The sequence below is a fragment of the Cucumis sativus genome, chromosome 5 (assembly GCF_000004075.3).
Source record: "Cucumis sativus cultivar 9930 chromosome 5, Cucumber_9930_V3, whole genome shotgun sequence".
Taxonomy (NCBI): domain Eukaryota; kingdom Viridiplantae; phylum Streptophyta; class Magnoliopsida; order Cucurbitales; family Cucurbitaceae; genus Cucumis; species Cucumis sativus.
Genome location: NC_026659.2, coordinates 1,367,297 through 1,384,639, shown reverse-complemented (window position 1 = coordinate 1,384,639; position 17,343 = coordinate 1,367,297). Strand labels below are relative to the sequence as shown.

The 17,343-nt window shown below is 30.0% G+C and overlaps 1 protein-coding gene across 3 annotated transcripts; it reads right to left on the bottom strand.

Moving 5' to 3' along the window:
• Positions 1-8,512: 8,512 nt before the first annotated feature.
• LOC101211177 (protein PAM71, chloroplastic) lies at positions 8,513-15,756 on the bottom strand. 3 transcript variants are annotated; one of them, XM_011656408.2, is made up of 12 exons: positions 15,423-15,756; positions 14,782-14,866; positions 14,028-14,378; positions 13,709-13,762; positions 13,484-13,545; positions 13,309-13,377; positions 12,912-12,963; positions 12,743-12,817; positions 11,556-11,685; positions 11,032-11,102; positions 10,240-10,287; positions 8,513-8,915 (listed from the first exon to the last, which is right to left on the bottom strand). In XM_011656408.2, the coding sequence occupies exons 3-12, from the start codon at positions 14,154-14,156 to the stop codon at positions 8,844-8,846; spliced, it is 762 nt and encodes a 253-aa protein (XP_011654710.1). In that variant the 5' UTR covers positions 14,157-14,378; positions 14,782-14,866; positions 15,423-15,756; the 3' UTR covers positions 8,513-8,843. The 3 variants fall into 3 exon arrangements, with proteins under 3 accessions (XP_011654710.1, XP_011654711.1, XP_004143960.2); XM_011656409.2 differs by having other exon boundaries at positions 14,039-14,378; positions 15,423-15,755; XM_004143912.3 differs by having other exon boundaries at positions 14,028-14,333; positions 15,423-15,751.
• Between the last annotated feature and the right edge of the window lie 1,587 nt (positions 15,757-17,343).

Here is a 17,343-nt window from a genome sequence, read left to right as displayed (position 1 = left end):
TGCAAGCATCATTTAATCCCAAAGTTGCAAATATTTATTATAACTTAAAACATTCCATTTTAGCTAGCTATAAACCTCTAAACTTTGATAAGTTTTGTATTTTTGAAAATAATTATATAAATTTAAAATTGTGACACAGTATATATAATAGAGATTAATTCGAAATGGTTCTATAGTTCAAAATAGTTTTGTTGGCTTTATTTCCTCCACTCTCGTAATTTTTAAGTTCTCAACGATAACATAAACTATTTTATCACTAAAAAGAATTAAACTTAATTTTTAGGATAAAATTTTATTTTTATTCTAATGTTAAGATAAACTTAATTTAATGATAATTAATACTACAAATTTGAACCTCTATTGATGTAGTAAAAGATATTTTCTATATTAGACTCCCATTTTTAGCAATTGAAGCAGCATGTAATAAAAATAATGCATATGTTAAAAAATACGAAGGGGTTGTATTAATGGATTGTGAGAATAAAACATTTGAGTAGATGTTATTATAATAGTAAGGTTAATTTCATAAATATTACACAACATCCAAACATTTACTAGTCATGTAATAAAATAAACATTTCATAAATACTTTTTTTTTGTAATTTTTATTTTTAATTCCATCGTCTTTTTTTTCTGTATTTTTTATATTATTATATTTGTTTTCAATTTATTATAAATGTTGTATCTTCTTTTTTTCAAACTACTATTTAGTGGACTATCTATCAAATATGAATATTTTATATTGAATATTGACAAACGAACGATCGTGTACCAAATACATTACGTCTGTGAATGACGATTAATGTTTGTCAATTGAAGTATTTTTTTTATCGTGAAGTTGTGAATTTTTTTTATTTTAGAAATTGATTTTTTTCTGTCAGTAAGTTATATTTTTTTAAAGAAAAAAAAAACCCTAATAATAATACATATCCTAAATAAATAATTTTTAGAAAGATAAAAAATAAATAATTGTGATTGGAGGTGACAATGAGAAATATTAAAATAATACGTAGGAATGACAAAGATAAAAAGATATTTTATTTTACTTTTTTAGGTACCGTTTATTTACGAAATGAATTTGGGCGCTTCTACCGTCCTAATACATTCCTGGTGGATGCATTTCATTTCACCATTTTCTTTAGGTAAATTATCAAAAAAAAAGAAAATTCCTACTAATAAATTTTGTTTGTAGTTATTTTATTTTATTTGACATAAATAGTTTGTTATTTTTTATTTAAATATTATTTTTGAAAACATATATATATAATTAATTAAATTGATTTTTTTTCTAGAATAGAAAAAAAATGAAATATTATTTATATTCTATAAAGTAAAACATTAAAAACAAAATTTAGATTTTTTTTGGAAGTGTAAATATTTTATGAAATGTTCTATTTCTTTACAATTTGATGTGATGTTGATCTAAGCTTTTGTCGATAAAAATAATTAATTATTTGTAATTGGTCTATTCAATTTAAATTTGTTAAGACCATCCTTTTGTAAAAATAAAAAAATAATAAGAAGAAGAATTTAAAATATTTTCATCTAAACTCTATATTATGGTTCTCACGTTTTTTTTATAATAAATACTAAACTTTTTAGTCAAGTTCTAATTATTATTTTTTAGATTTCAAAATTTAAATTTAATTTTAAAAAATTAGTAATAAATAATAACTACGAAGAAATGACTCAAATTCGAATTTCATAACTAAAAAAACGAAAAAAAAATTAAATGGAGTCTAAACATTCAATGTGTAATGCATTTATAAACATTTATGTTAGTCTCTACTTTAAAAGGCAAGACAATGTATGTTTGAACTTTAATCAATGCTCCTAACAAATTCATAAACTTTAAATGTATTTGGTAGGTTATGAAATATTCAGTTACGTATTTAATATACAAACTTATTTTTTTACAAAGATACCAAACATATCTGTCACACATTTTCTAAACTTCTGATATAAAATACAAAATCAAGCGAAGAAATCTATTAAACACTTGTTGAAGTAAAAAAATATATATATATCAAAAGGAAAAATTAAAGTTTAGAAGTTAAATAATAATTTAAACAAAACATACAAAAAAACAAACAAACAAAATATTCAAAAAAAAAAAAGTTTGATCCATGTGTTAATATTAAATGACACTGATAGAATCATATTAATATTTTTCCATATTTACTATTGACAAAATAAAAAAAAATTGTTATATGATGTAAATATTTTATCAAATTTGCTATATTTTAAGATTTCACACGTACAAAATTAATTTTAAAGACCATCAAATTTCTATTTTTTTATTTTGTATCAATATAATTTGAGATGATTTTCAAACTAAGTTAAATTAAATGAAAAATATACTCACAAAGATAACAAAATATTATAAATATGAAATAAAATGATTTTTAAAATTATAAAAAATAAAATATTTGTGGAAATATTTACATTTCAAATAAATTTTATTATAGTTAGTTGTTATTTTTAAAAAATTAATTTATTTGAAATAAAATTTAAAAGATTAAATTAGTTTGGGAAAGTGTGCGTTATCAAATAATGAGGTGTAAGAAAAAATGGAGAAACCGGCAAACCGCTAAAACGGTAAAGGTGGGGGAAGTGGGTTAGGTGAAGAGGGGGGGGAGGGGGGATGGCGTGGCGATCCGAAATCGGGAAAATAGTAGAAAGAAGAAATGACACGTCAGCATAATTAAGCATAATGATATTTAAAAATGAGTCAGGCAGCGCCTCGTCACCGTTGCTTTGTTTCCTATGGTCCCCACTTCCTGCTGTTCTTATTGACTTCCACGTTTCTCTTCACTCCCCCCGCGCCGATTCCCGGTTCTTTTATTTTCTATTATTGCCCCCCGGTTTTCCTTATTTCAACAACGCCCCCCTCCCACGCGCCTCTCTCTCTCACGTCTTCTTCAAACTCCATTCCTCTTCTTTCCTTTTTTCTTTTTTTAATTTTGTTTTGAAATCTCGAAGCGGCGTCGTTTTTCACGTCTTTCTTTGAATTGAAATGAAATAACGTTTCAACCAAATTAAGGGCTTAAATTTGGTTTGGCCCCCCTAAAAGCTTTTGGAATTATTCTATTTTTATTTTCATTTTTATTTTCATTTCTTTTCCTTTTATTTCCTAAATTATAACTTTTCTTCTAATTCTTTTCCATTGATTATTGTGGAAAAAGTGAACATTTGACCTTTTTCTTTGTTCATGTGGTTTTGCCTTGACACAAATCAAAGTTTCACTATATCTTTACACTCCTCCTTCCCTTCCATAACTGTGCTCTCCAATGATGTTATTTTTTATTAACTTTTTAATATTCATTTAACACTATTCAAACAATTAAGTTTTTTAGTTCGTTCACATGTTACATATCATTTGAGACTTGTCAACAAAATACACTTTTCGAAAGGTTCTCTTTTATCTTCTTTCCTTCTCTTTTGTTTTCGAGCAAAATCAAATTAAAAGAATGTTTCGTATTTCGATCGATTTTGGTGCAGTTGTAGTTGATTTTTTTTTTTATATTATATTATATTGGGGCACTATGGCATTATCAATAATAATTGAACTTCGAACAGTTTGCAATTCAACCATTTCGTTATAGTTTTTTTTTTTCTTTTTTTTTGTAGATTTTGGCCGCATACCTTGAGCATCCAAACTTAGAGAACGAGATACATGCAACAAGGTATAGGCGTTCGTATGAACATATTATCATTCTAAGCATTGAAGAAGCTCACCGTATCAAACTTCCACCATGCAATCAAATTTCTAGGCATTCAATTTTTGTCAAAGCATTTTGTCTTGGGCATCTAGATTCAAATGCCTAATTTACATTCCAATGCATTGTTTACAAGACCAATTCCAACAAGTTTAATCTTTCACCCTTACATGTGTGTGGGGCATGTAAAATACTTTATTTTAGTACACGAAGAACATTCTAATTAATGAAATAATAGCTTTTTAAAAATATTATTTGACTAGTGAGATTGTAACTATTTGGAATGAAATGTGGGATAGAAATTTATGAAATTTTAGAGGGTAGATGGTGTGATTGTTCGTTCATACATATGTCAATTGTTAGATTATAATGTTTCATACTCATGATCTAAAACACATCCATTCACTCCATAATACACAACTTCAACATGTTATATGTAATTGTCAGTTTAAACATATCTCTACCAATATTAAAGTCATGATGTTTTAAATGTATGATCTATATCATGCACTAATACACGAACAAGACATACCACCTCATTGTAAGATTACTTTAAAAACACATGATTGTTTGTTCAAACATATACATATATATAAACACACTTATATCATATGTAACTATTTCAAAGATAAAAGATTCTCATATCATTAATAACTTTTGTTAATAGATTATTAGAACGGTTAATTTTAAATGAACAAATAATAATAACAAATAAGGATTAAAAACTATTGTTTATAAAATTTCATTAGCCATTTGAGGTTTATTTTTCTAATTTTGAAAATTAAAGTTACTAAAGTTCTTTAGTTATTTGCTTTTTAAAAGTGCTTTTAATAGTATAATATTCTTTTCAAATTAATAAAAAAAAAAAAGCTATTTGTCAAATTATTTATTTATTTTTTATTTACACTTAGTTAAGTTAGAACCTAAGAAATGCATAAGTTCCAATTACTATTTTAACATGTGATATAATATTCTAAAAAAAACAATAATTTAATGTTTTGTTTTTTTATTTTGAAAAGAAAAGGATTTGATAAAGTTTGATATTTCTTTTTTGGAATGGGTGATGTTTACCAATAAATAAAAGAGTGGCAGTGAGAAGGCCAGGCCATAGCACATCTTCAGCACAAAATTTTCACAGGATTTTTTTTTTAAAGTAAAAAATTCTCCCTCTATCATTCATCAAAAACAATAATTTTAGAAATAAATAAAAAAGTCAAAAAGAATTTATTCTTCCTTTGCTTCTTCCCTACTTGATTTTGCCACCTCACCCTTTTAAACCATTGGGTTATCGCCACGCCACTTTCATTTTGGCCGCCTCTATCTTTTCTTTCTCCTTCCTTTTAAATAATTTCTTTTCTCCCTTTCTATAACCTAACCCTTTCACTGTTTAACCAAACCAAATATTAATATTTTTCGCATATGCCCAATCATATTTTTCTTAACCACAAAATCTTAATTTCCGAGTATATAAATATAAAAAAAGTTGGATAGTTCCGTAATTAAAATAATATTAATTTTATAACTTAATTAATGCACGTGAATGAAGTTCAAATCTCTCTACTATCTTTATATTGAATTAGAAAAATAATATATGGAATTTTTAATATTTCACAATTTTAATTTTAAATTTTTTACCAATATTTACATATTTGATTTTTTAAATATTTATCCAAACGACCAACATTTAATGAAACTAAAATTCGACGTAAATATTTAATAAAAAATTAATTTCAATAATTTACTTAAAATTCAAAAGAGAAATGGAAAGTAAAAAAGAAGAAGAAAATTTGAGTGAGAATGATTGATGATATAATTTTATATTGGATGGGATATTAACGATGTTAATATTAAATAGAAATGATATCATCAGAGAGAATATGCGTATAAAATATTCGTGAGTCTATGAGGCACACGTGCCATGTCACATGCTCACGGCACCACAACCAACCCCTACTCCCCACGTCATCATTTTTCCTTGCTCCACTTTTTTTAGATATTTCTTTTGCACTTTTTATTTACGTTTCTATTTTTTTTCTCTTATTTATTTATTATTATTATTTGTTGTTTTTGCTATTTTTTTCTTTCAAAACTAAAATGAGTATCTATAAAAGTTTTAAAAACTTTGTTGAATTTTGTAAAATGATTCAAAACATATTCTTGAATTACATTCAAAAATCTATTTTTCAAATTAGGGTTCACTAAAACTTCTTTTTTTTTTAGAAAATATCAAAAGATTCTAAAATATACAAAAACTCACTCGTTGTGAAAAACTATTCATTATCAATAGTTAAAACGAACAAATTTTAACAAAATCTAGTTCTTATATTACTTTTCTTTGGAATCTTACAAATTTTATACTATATTATGTTTTGCAGCATACACACATGTTCTATAACTTAATAAAAGGAAAGTAGATAATAATGTTTTTTTTTTTTTTTATGAATTCTCAAATGAAAACTTATTAAAAAAAAGAGCAATGTACTTTTAAAGTCGAAGGTAAAAATAACACAAACGATTATTTAAATTCTTCAAATAAAAAGTTCAGAATAAAATTGATAAGAACAAAAATGGTAAAAGTATGAAGAAGAAAATATAATATTACAAAGTGATCATATAATATATATATAGTCAACAGTGTTTGAACATTAATTCTTTAAGCTTTATTTGCTGTCGGCCAATGGCGTACGTAGAAGTGGAGAGCAACCCCTAGTTGAGTTGGTTTCTAAAAGCTACGTTTGATAGTACAATTCATCAAAAGTAAACACAAAGAAACCCATCTGTCCTTATAATCTTCTCATTCCCCAACAAAATATATACATCCTTTGATAATACAACTTTTTTTTTTTGTTAGTATTGAGTTACGCTCTCGATCAAGTACTTATTTCAACTGTTCGTGATAAGAATGGAAAGCCTCGATGTCCTTATGAGACTCTTTGATGATATGTGAATCACACATGTGACTAACTCAAAGTAAGACCACTAAAAAAGGTCGAGCCAATGAGGTAACCTACTAAATTTGATTTTAACCAAGTTGGGTGTGGGGTACGAGCCATTTTCCTCCTAGTTCTCATTGTCATGCCAACTGCACCGTAACTACAGAGAAACAAAAAAAAAGTTTAAATAAAGACTCATGTCTGAATAAAGTAGAACACACAGTACAACTCAAGTCTCAATATTACATCAGTAGTATAACCGTTGGCTTAAGTAGTATTTAGAATGTGCTGAGCATAACAAAACAAATTAGAGAAATATCGTCTTTTCCTTGCTTAACTATTCAATTAGTCTGTTCGACATGAAGTTTATATAAGTTTGTGGCGAGATTCTCGCATTGACCTATTTGATCTATATTTACTTCATTGATTAAATATTTTGGTTTTGTCGTATCCTAGAAGAATATTTCCATAGTAATAGATTTTGTTTAAGTAGTTATCTTTCTCTACGTTTAATTCCTCAATTGCTTTTGTCACTTAATATAGATTCAACCAAATTTATATCATATATTTCCTTCCTTCTTTTTTGTTTAGTTTAACAAGCTAAGGTATGACAAACACTATATAACTTAATTAAATTGTTTTCTTAGAGGGCTCTCCATAATCCTAACTTTAATTCCATAGTTTTAAATTTAAATCTCCTACCCATTAATATATTTATTTTAGTTTTGAATGTGATGGTTTTTGTTCTCACAACTATTTGCCTTATTTTGTACGTTATTAAAATAATAACTTTTATTCATTTAAAAGTTCAATACTCGACAATATAATAAAACAATTTTCTTTTTAAAAGTATAAAGTTAAACTATAACTTTAATCTTCAAACTTTTTTTGTCGTGCTTATTTGTTTACTTCTGAACTTCGTTATTAAACACGAAATTGAAAGGTTAGAGAGTTGGAGTTTTGAGTAAAATGAAAAAAAGAAAAAAAGAGTAAAAGAGTATGAAAATGAGATCCAATCTAAAAGAAATATCACAGCTCACAATCACATGTAAAGCAGAGAGAGAGAGAGAGAGAGAGAGAGTGAGTGGTGGTTTTGGGACAGAACATATAGTGTACGGAATCAAAGTGGGGAAAGTGATGGGATTGGGAGATGGGGAACTTGAGAATTAAGATCGAAAAAGAGAGACCCAATTCACAATCTATCATTCTTTTTATTTTTATTATTATTCACAATCACATCCACCATTTTTGTCATCTCCAACTTCCCCTTTCTAGAAAACCAGTAAAAGGGTTTTATTTTATTTGAAAGTTTTTTACCTACTTTTTAATATGTTTAAATGTAATTTTGATTGTTCGATTTCGGATTTTGTACTACTCAGTTTTAGTCCATTTTAATCTATGTACTTATAAAATGTATATATACATTTGGATTGTCATAGAAATGAGCTTATTATTTAGTTTAACTTTTAGGGGAAAGTTTGTAAAAGCATGGTGGATTTAAGAATTCTTGATTGAGAACATATGCCTAAATCAGTCAAAACACAATAAATGGTTTTTACCTTTAAGAGAGGATTTAACATGAGACACATGTATGTAGAAACCTAAAACCCTCAACCAAAAGAGGTTATGTCAGAATTCTAGGAAGAAAAAGGTCTGTAGAACCACTGTATGCTTAAGAACTCTGAACTTACCAAATTGGTTGATGGTTTTTCCTTTAAGACTAATTAAAAGAGGATTTAATATAAGATATCGGCACATGTATGAAGAACCTTAAAACCATCAACCAACTTGGGGGGCGACCTATTAGAGGATGCCTCTTGGCAACAACCAAAAAAAGTTCAAAATTTATCAAACAAAAAATCAACTGAATAACTTTTTGAAAGCTCATTTACCAAATATAGTTCTTAAAGTATGGAGAAAATATGGCCAACCTCTCGTTGTCTCATCCAACAAGGATAAGAACTCCAAAGCCACACAACCATTAGATTCTGAGACTTTTTAACTTTATATTGATCTGATTGAACTTTCTTCTCCTCCGCTCAAACTTGATGTGCATAACACCATAAATCTTTTCTGAGATATATATCTTCATTCCACAAAAAAAACAAAAAAAAAAAAAAGAAGAAAAGAAGAAGAAAAGAAAGTTAATTCACAAATCATGTCAATAAGAGAGTTTGAAATACTATAGTTCCTAGTTTACTATCTCTACTAAAGTTACAGCAGCGAATACGAGAAAAAGAACTCCTCCAACGTAAGCGATAATCTGCAAATAAAATAGTATATGTTAGAATAAGGACTTCCTTTGTTTACGTAATTTCCAGGAATAAGAATATGCTCTCCACTTTTGAGATAAAAACAGGCAACTTGAGTTAGGAGCACAAGAATAAGAAGCAGCCTAGTAGGTGGGCCTAGACTTATTAATAGTTGCAAATCAGGAAGACCCAAAAGCATAAAACTTTCTTGTTCCAGAAAATTGTTGCGTTCAAATACTAATACATGGAACCTTTCTAAAGCACATACTATGTAATGATGCTGCTAAATTGCACAGCTATTAGCTAACTGACACTCGGTTTCATATTGTAACTTTGCGAGGATGAAAAAGATGAGATTTATTGGGTTCTTTATGTGCATGTAGAGCAGTTCAAGATAATCCCTTCTGGTTTACCATAATTCTTGAATGGGGTAAAGAACACACATTGACGACTGACAGCATACGGAAAATTTGAAAAGATTATGCCCTGAATATAAACAGAGATTAATACGGCTACTAGGATGGGAATTTTCATTTGCATGATGCTTTGGAATTCTGGAGGGGGGAAGAAAGAATACAGTCACAATAAAAATAGGACATATCCAGATTCCAGAAGAAAAAAATAACAAAGGATAAGTACTACATTAATATTCTATTCTTTTATATATTTGATTGGGAGGGGGAGAATTAAAGAAAGCAAATGGGATTTCAAACAATAATTACTTTGGATTTTTTCCTCTCTTTTCTGGAGACATAAGACTCTGCTTTAGGACATTCAAAAGAGAAGTTTGACGAATAATTTTTCACTGATTATCCCTTCCTTCTAAACTTGTGTCAATAATTGAAAAGCTAAGGAAATATTTAACTCCTACAAAAACCCTGAGTTTACTTTATTGAAAAAGTAATCATATAAAGGATCAATTCTTTCTTTCTTTCTTTTTTCTTTTTTTCTCTTCATTTTTTCCCTTTTTTATTTTTCCCCTTCTTGTGCAGGGAATAACTGATCTCAATACAGACCCCCTCCCCCAAATGAAAAAAATAAAAAATAGACAAAAAAAAAATGTTGTCATATCAGAATCCTGGCTTGGTTGGCCTTTCAACCCACATTGAACAATGAACAGTTTAAAATAGTGAGTTGTGTTTTGCTTTTTAAAAAGATGAAAAGAGAAAGATAAAAAGAGAAAGATAAATAACCTAGAAAGAAGGAAATTCATGTTAAGTTCAAATAAGAAAAGCATCGAGTTCATCCACCTGGAGCATATAGTGTGCAGTTGATGGTAGTGAACATTCATAAAAGGGATAAAGTGGATGAAGAATGAATGATCGATCATCTTACCTTTTCTGATAAAAATGTCCCTAGCAAAGAACCTCCTAGAACAGCAAGCTGCAGATATATTATTGAAATCAGACCAAAAAAACTGGCAACTTGACGGATGAGCATGATAAATAGTTAGGGAAAGATTTGGTATATTAGATAAACATGGAGTTTCATCTCAAAACTAATCAACAATATGAGTAACCCATGTATATGTGAGGTCTCTTCGTTTCTTTAATGTAGAATACTCAATTTGGTGTCTTTTTGAGTTCACCATTCTTGTATCAAATCCTAAAGTTGGACTCAACATCTGATTGGGCTTGTTTAGACTCTAATATCAAATCAAATAAACCGAAGGTTTCATTAACAACAAAAGGAGTAATCTTGAATTTTACAAAAATGTGGGTTCATTTATATTTTTAATGTGAAATCCTCAACATGGTACACTTCATATATGTCCATTCATATGTGTGTTGTTTCAAATGAGAAAAGCATAATTTAAAATTTTCTTCTATTTCACTCATCCACATAAACATTGTTCTAAATTTTCTAAATTGAAGTATCTAATGTGTTGTTTCAAATGAATTCGTGGATTAAACGATCCCCTAATAAAAAGACCCCATTGTAGACAGGTAGACAAGATTCAAGTTAGTGTGACAACCACTTATAGAACGTTCGTGATTCTGTACACACTCAAAACTATAAAAATCTATCTTACAGATCGACTTTCACACTAAGTTGTTTACACAATAGATTAATATAATGTTTACACAAATGTAGGAACTGGAAGCTCTTAAAAGAAAAGAAGTTTACCAATGTTGCAACACCATGACCAGCTAGTGCACCACCAATGACTCCAAGGGGTGAAGAAGCAGCAGCAAGGGCTACATATGCAAAAATAAAATATAGTTTTGAGTTATGATATAGAAGGAAGTACTAAAGACTTAATTAAAAAGCTACAATTTTGGTCCGCATAAGGATATTGAATGAAGAAAAAGAAAGCCAGTGCTGGTTTGGATCTTCCCAGAAGCTTATTCCAAAGACAATTTTTTATAATTGTTTATGGTTAATTGTTTATTAGTTATAAAGGACTGGAAAATTGAACGCAGTTTACACTATTAACTAGTAAGTCTACTTCATTAGTTCTAATAATTTTCAGCCAAATCCCGATGTATTCGAAATTTGATGATTAACTCTTAATCTTTTCAAGATGTGGCCATCCTATCATATAAACAATCGAATTTCGAGATTTAGTATCAGTAATGGATTTCAATACAACACTTCGATGACAAGAAAATAGTGAAGAATATGTAGAATTCAAAAGAATTTCCGATTACCAATCGTAGAGAAAAATGACTTGTCACCCCACTCAGCTACAAACACTAATGCAAAGGTGCTGACGACAGTACTGGCAGCAGCTAATATTCCGGCACCATTTCCTGAGAACTTGGAGACAGCTAATTCTGCCTGATTCAGATTTCAAAACAAAAGTGTTATTTTCTAACATACTTTCAGTTTCAACTACTGTAGTCCATTCACAAAAGTACATATGATTTTAGTAACATCATATAGTTCTCTTAGAGGGGAAAAGAGTTTGTGATTACAGCAGTTTTAAGACTATTTTTCTATATTTACCATTTCAGTCCCCCTCCCCCTCCCCCTCCTCTTCCACCCACCCACCCCCCCCCAAAAAAAAAAAAGAACAACTGTTTTAATCTGAGAGTTCACTGGAATAAAAAGAAAAACAAAACAAAGTAAACAATTTTTCGAAGAAAAAAAAGTTTTGGAAAATTTCCACCACCAGAGTCCATGGACACAAAAAGCCTTCGAAGAAATGCTCTCCACCTTGCACTATAGTAGTCATAATTTGCCTAAAGTTTTTTTTTCATGTTTCACAAAACATCTTTAAATGTACTTTCATCAATAATTTGAAAAGGTATTATGTACATGACAAGTTAAAAACACTGGTAAGTGGTAGTCCAATGTAATGATATTAAAACCCAATATTACTTTTCTAAATAGTTTGAAAATGAATAGGTTGCTTTCCTTTTCAGATGTAGAAAACATTTACTTTTAAAAGGAAAATTTCGAAGTCCATCAGCTTCAATCCTTTGCTTCATGCATTAGGAATAAAAACGAATCTGCTTGGCAGCACATTGAAGGTCTCATTACTAGGGCATTAGATTTTGTTTTCTGTACTAGCCAGTACATATTACATTTATCTTAGACCTTTTCAGTATTTCATAACCTCATGGGGCTTAGCCATTCCAATAAGGACAGTCTATTAATTTCATGCCAAATTTTCTATTTAATTACTTTTAAGACATAAAATTCTTGTATATTTTCACATAAGAATCTTAACATTTAGCTAGTTTATTGTTACATAAAAACCTAACACTTACCTGATATAATTTGACCTCCATAGTTATAGTAAGTACATACAGTTGAGAACTTGATCAAGAAGTAAAAGAAGGGTTATTTAAAGACACTGCAGCCGATGTCAGACATCAGTATAAGAGATTACCTCCTTCTGCTCATCTTCTGCCTTTAGTCCATCACTTGAGCTGGCATCAAGCAATGTTGTAACCCCAAAATAAACCTGAAGTCAGTCGAAAGCGTTTAATTACATCCATAAAGTCATTTGGTTATTGTCTCAAGGTTTGTCTTGCCAATCACAAAATGTCAGTACTCACCAAGAGACAGACAGCTGCAATATCATCAACTGGTAAATCACTATCACCAAGCCTGTGATCATATATTAACAGTGCTAAAGAATCAAATATGTTGATCGTACGTGGAATTTCTTTTAAGAGGAATCTAATAAACTACCAATTCACTCAACAGCTTAAGCTAATGGTTGAAGGCAAATTTAGTTATGTATCACTAACAGAATCAAATTTTAAATCTTTCTCAAACAATTAAATTGATAAAAATAATGAAAGTGCCCCAATCCGTAATTCCATTTAGGACCATATAATGTAAATCTCAACCATTTTGGATTAAGTGTGCATTAACTATTGAACATACAGTTTAAGAACTGAAACTCTTAACTTCTTCGTCCTAAAGATGTTCTTATCACAAGGATTGTACCTGAATGGAAGAATCTCATCAACGTAGTGAAAAGTTCGTCCGAGAACAACAGATATGATGGTCATTGCCCTGCCATGGAAAAACACCTCTTCAAGGATTTGCAGATAACTTTCCATGTTTTCATAAGATATCAACAGTAAACCCTTTTGTATATAATAACTATGAAATTACATACCCAAGTGCACCAAAAGTTCCAGTAAAAACAGTAGCAGCAGAGTTCCTAGCTGCTAGAAGCGCCTACAAAAGATAGTAAACATAGAATTAGGAAAAGCACCATATTCTATCATAATGAAGACAAACAACATGTCAGAAAGCAATAATTCAATCCCATTCATATTAACTTCATGTTCAGGAGACTACAAAGTTTCCTTTTCCCACCAGAAGTTAATTTGGCACTTACTGCAATGAAAAAGGTCTTGTCCCCTAGTTCTGAGAAAAAGATTAGCAAAAACGCCTGCATGAAGAAAAAGTGATAACATAAGTATGATTCTTCACTTTACACTAAACTCCAAGCTTAAATTCATTGCCCTATAGTTTAGCTAAAATCGACCAAGAGTATTAGAATGTTATTTGCAGTTACAGACGTATGCGTTTCAAGATTGTAAATGAGACGTCAAGTCCACCAGGAATTCTCCACAGAGAAATCAAACTACAACTAGGCTTCGTTCAACATGAAAAAAATGCCGATTCAAAAAAGTTACAAGGACTGATTTACTAACTGAAGCAAAACCTGTGCTAATATCACCAAGGTCTCCCAGAAGTGGGACTGACTGCAACCCAGTAGCAACATCTGAACCAGCTAATGCATGCTGAGAGTCTTGAAGTATGAAGAACCCAGACAGGAGCATAAATTTCAAAAATGAACTGCTGAATATACTGCTAGATTTTTGGTTATCTGTATTTTCATGAATGCCCTCCGCTGAGCTGTACTTTGCTAATGGCTTTTCAGGTGCACGACAATTATCCAGAATAGTTATTGATCTTGTAGATACCTCACGGCTACTGTAGTCATGATGACAAGGTTCCTGGAAGACAATTTATCTCAATGGACGAGTATGCATGAAATGAACCTGAAAATGATACGTTTTACATGTGCATATTTTGTCCAACAAAAGAAAAAAAGAGAGAGAGAGAAGAAAAGGCAGAAAAAAGGCATATAACATCTAAAAAGGGAACGTGTAGTAAGTTGCTAAAAGGGATATAATACTCTGCATTCTGTTCCCGATTGGTTGTCCCCAAAAACAATAAAAAGAGATGATTCCAAAGGGGTTGGTCGAAACCGCGCACGATTACGTGTTCCAAAATTACATGTAAACAACCTAAGAACTACCATCCAGCTTATATTTTATTAGGAAGCAGAAAAGTATCTGGGTGTACCTCGAATCCAGCATAACAAATGCCAGTCGAGTGAATAGTTAAATTGGATTGGAAAGAAAATGAGATTGCAAAAAAAGGGAAATGGGAGAAAGTTACTTGGTGATCGTAATATTTTGAAACCACTTCTGTTTTGCGCCAATACCACGGTTTGGTAGTTGCTGTCCGGCAGCAACTTGAAAACCTATATCAAGCAAGCAAAAAACAGATATCACAATCTATACCTTCTCTGAAGTATGAACTGCATTAAATAAAGATTTCCTTTTTCAGCGACCATTCGTCAACCATTTCCATTTCCTGTTCAATTTTACAAAAATCATATTGCCTACGGTAATGATTACAATACCCTTCTCACTCCCCCAAATTAAAAACAAAATTCCTTTGCTTTTTCTTCACTGCCCCAATTTTCCAAAAACATTAAAGAAATATTATTAATATATAGCTCCATTTGCTTTATCTCTTACATGACTTCAGTATTCAAGATAATTCTCGAAATAAACCAATCCCCCCCCCCCCCCCCCCCCCCCCCAAAAAAAAGGCACCCACGACAAAAAAAAAAGAAGAAAACTTTTGCTACCCTAAAAAGGGAAGAACCCAATTCCGAAATTCCATGATGTTTTCAGCTCAGATAGCAAAACAGGGACCGAATTCATCTATGTTCGTATTTTCCTGTTTAGCATCAACGACAGTGAAATAAAACTGAAGCAGACAAATAGAGGAGTCCACATAATTGTGATTACCTGAAAAGAAGGGGAATAGAATCATGAAGCGAGAAGTTCCTGCAAGGAGAGTTAGGAGAAATGAAACAAGTGGGAAGAAAGTTGGGAGGTGAATGAAACGCAAAGTGGGAAAGTGTTGTGGCTGGCATTATTCTTCAATCCCCTCCCTGTTGTTACTCTGAATCTTTCAGTGTTTAAAGGGATTGGAGAAATGCGAGTCCAGGATGAAGAAGAAGAAGAAGAAGGAGCAACCACCACTCAGTGTGGAGCGCCAAACACTCTCAACTACACTTTATCTTTCTATCCGTTCCCATTGGGCCAAGTGGCTCCACACACCATTTTATATGTTGGTGTGTCCGTCTCCGCCACTCGGCCCGTTGGGGCAACCAGTTCGATTGTTATCTAACAACAGTCTACACATCCTTACTAACATGTGACCTCTTGAGTTAACACAATCATGAAATTGATTTTTGGTGGTTGGACTCTATCCGTCTTAGATATTAATAGATTTATATCATACTATCCTATTGATAAACATTAATAAAAATTTATTCTTGTAAATATTTTAATTAACTTTTATTTATTTCAAAACTATATATAATCATAATTGTAAAATAAAGTTAAATTACTAATTCCTTTTTTTAACTTGGAAAATTAACTTTAAAAATTGTTTCCAGTAAGGTGTATAGTAGACCTTTCAATTTTCCATTTCGCTTTTAAAGAAATCTATATAAATTTTAAAACATCTAATGCATCCACAAAATTTCAAAATTTATGTAAATTGGTCATTGACATATTAAACATGTTCATTAAATACAATGGGTCATCTTTTAAAAAGAAATTTTGATTTTATTCCAACAAAATTTTTTAGATTATAAATAAAATAAATACAAATATTAAAATTCGGTAACTTATTAAACACTTTTTAACGTTACCATGCCAAACAAACCTAAAAAATTTTATAATTTAACCTTAAATTAAAACAAAAGAGTACAAATGTTGCACCAAAGTTGAAAACTACTCTTAAGGTAAAATTCATAGATAAAAGAACATACATAATTTTTCGTAAATTTTTATTTTGGAAAACATAAACTACTAAGATTAAGAAAAAAAAAATTTCATGTAGGGTATAATGATATTGAATTTACATTTTTCTACCTAAGTATTAGACGTAATAGATTTGTTTTTTTGTATCATACCCAAGTTTAGATTAAATTATAGTAGATAAATTTGATAGGTAGTCAGTTGTGAACTCATATTTTGTAAGTTAAAATTCAGCTCTACTAACTACAATGAGCAGGGTGGACACCCAAGTTGAGAAAGAAAACATTAGTAAATGTCAAAAGTTAGATTGATATAAGTATAGAAGAAAATGTATATTACAAAATTTGTTAAAAGATTAAACTTTGTTTGTTGGGACAGTTCTAGAAGGGGATGACAGTTAATTTGTAAGAATGTTTGAAGACATTTATGACACATGATCGATCAAATCACAAATCTCTATGCATAATTAATATTCAACGGTTCTGATGAACGATGTAATTCATCAAAAGCAAACCCAACACGCCAGAACACAAAACAAATATATATCACATCACAGTTCCACAAGAAGGAATCAAGTAAAACCCCATCCTTTTCCCTTTTTCTTTTTGAGTTCGCATATTTAAATACGATTAATTAGCTTAATTAAATCCAACCTTTTTTCTTAATCAAATCCAAAAAAAGAAAAAAACTTTGTTTTATGCCATCTTTTGTTCCTTGTCAGAGTGAGAACACAGAGAACAAGTCCACGTGACAGTCTGCAGCAGTTCCCCAAATTTTCTTTTTTGTTCCTTTTGTTGTTATTTATGAAGATTTTGTTTTAAAAATCTAATATTGTTAGGAAGGAAGGAAGGAAGGAAGGAAGGAAGGAGTTTGTTGTTTTAATTAAGAAGATAATTGT

Bases quoted from the DNA above. Each gene is read 5' to 3' on its own strand.
- LOC101211177 (XM_004143912.3), bottom strand. From the start codon at position 15,550: ATGCCAGCCACAACACTTTCCCACTTTGCGTTTCATTCACCTCCCAAC. The intron at 14,334-14,781 runs GTAACTTTCTCC...ATTGTCTTCCAG, and splicing joins CAAAATATTACGATCACCAA to GAACCTTGTCATCATGACTA. The intron at 13,378-13,483 runs GTATGTAATTTC...TTTCCATGGCAG, and splicing joins GGAACTTTTGGTGCACTTGG to GGCAATGACCATCATATCTG.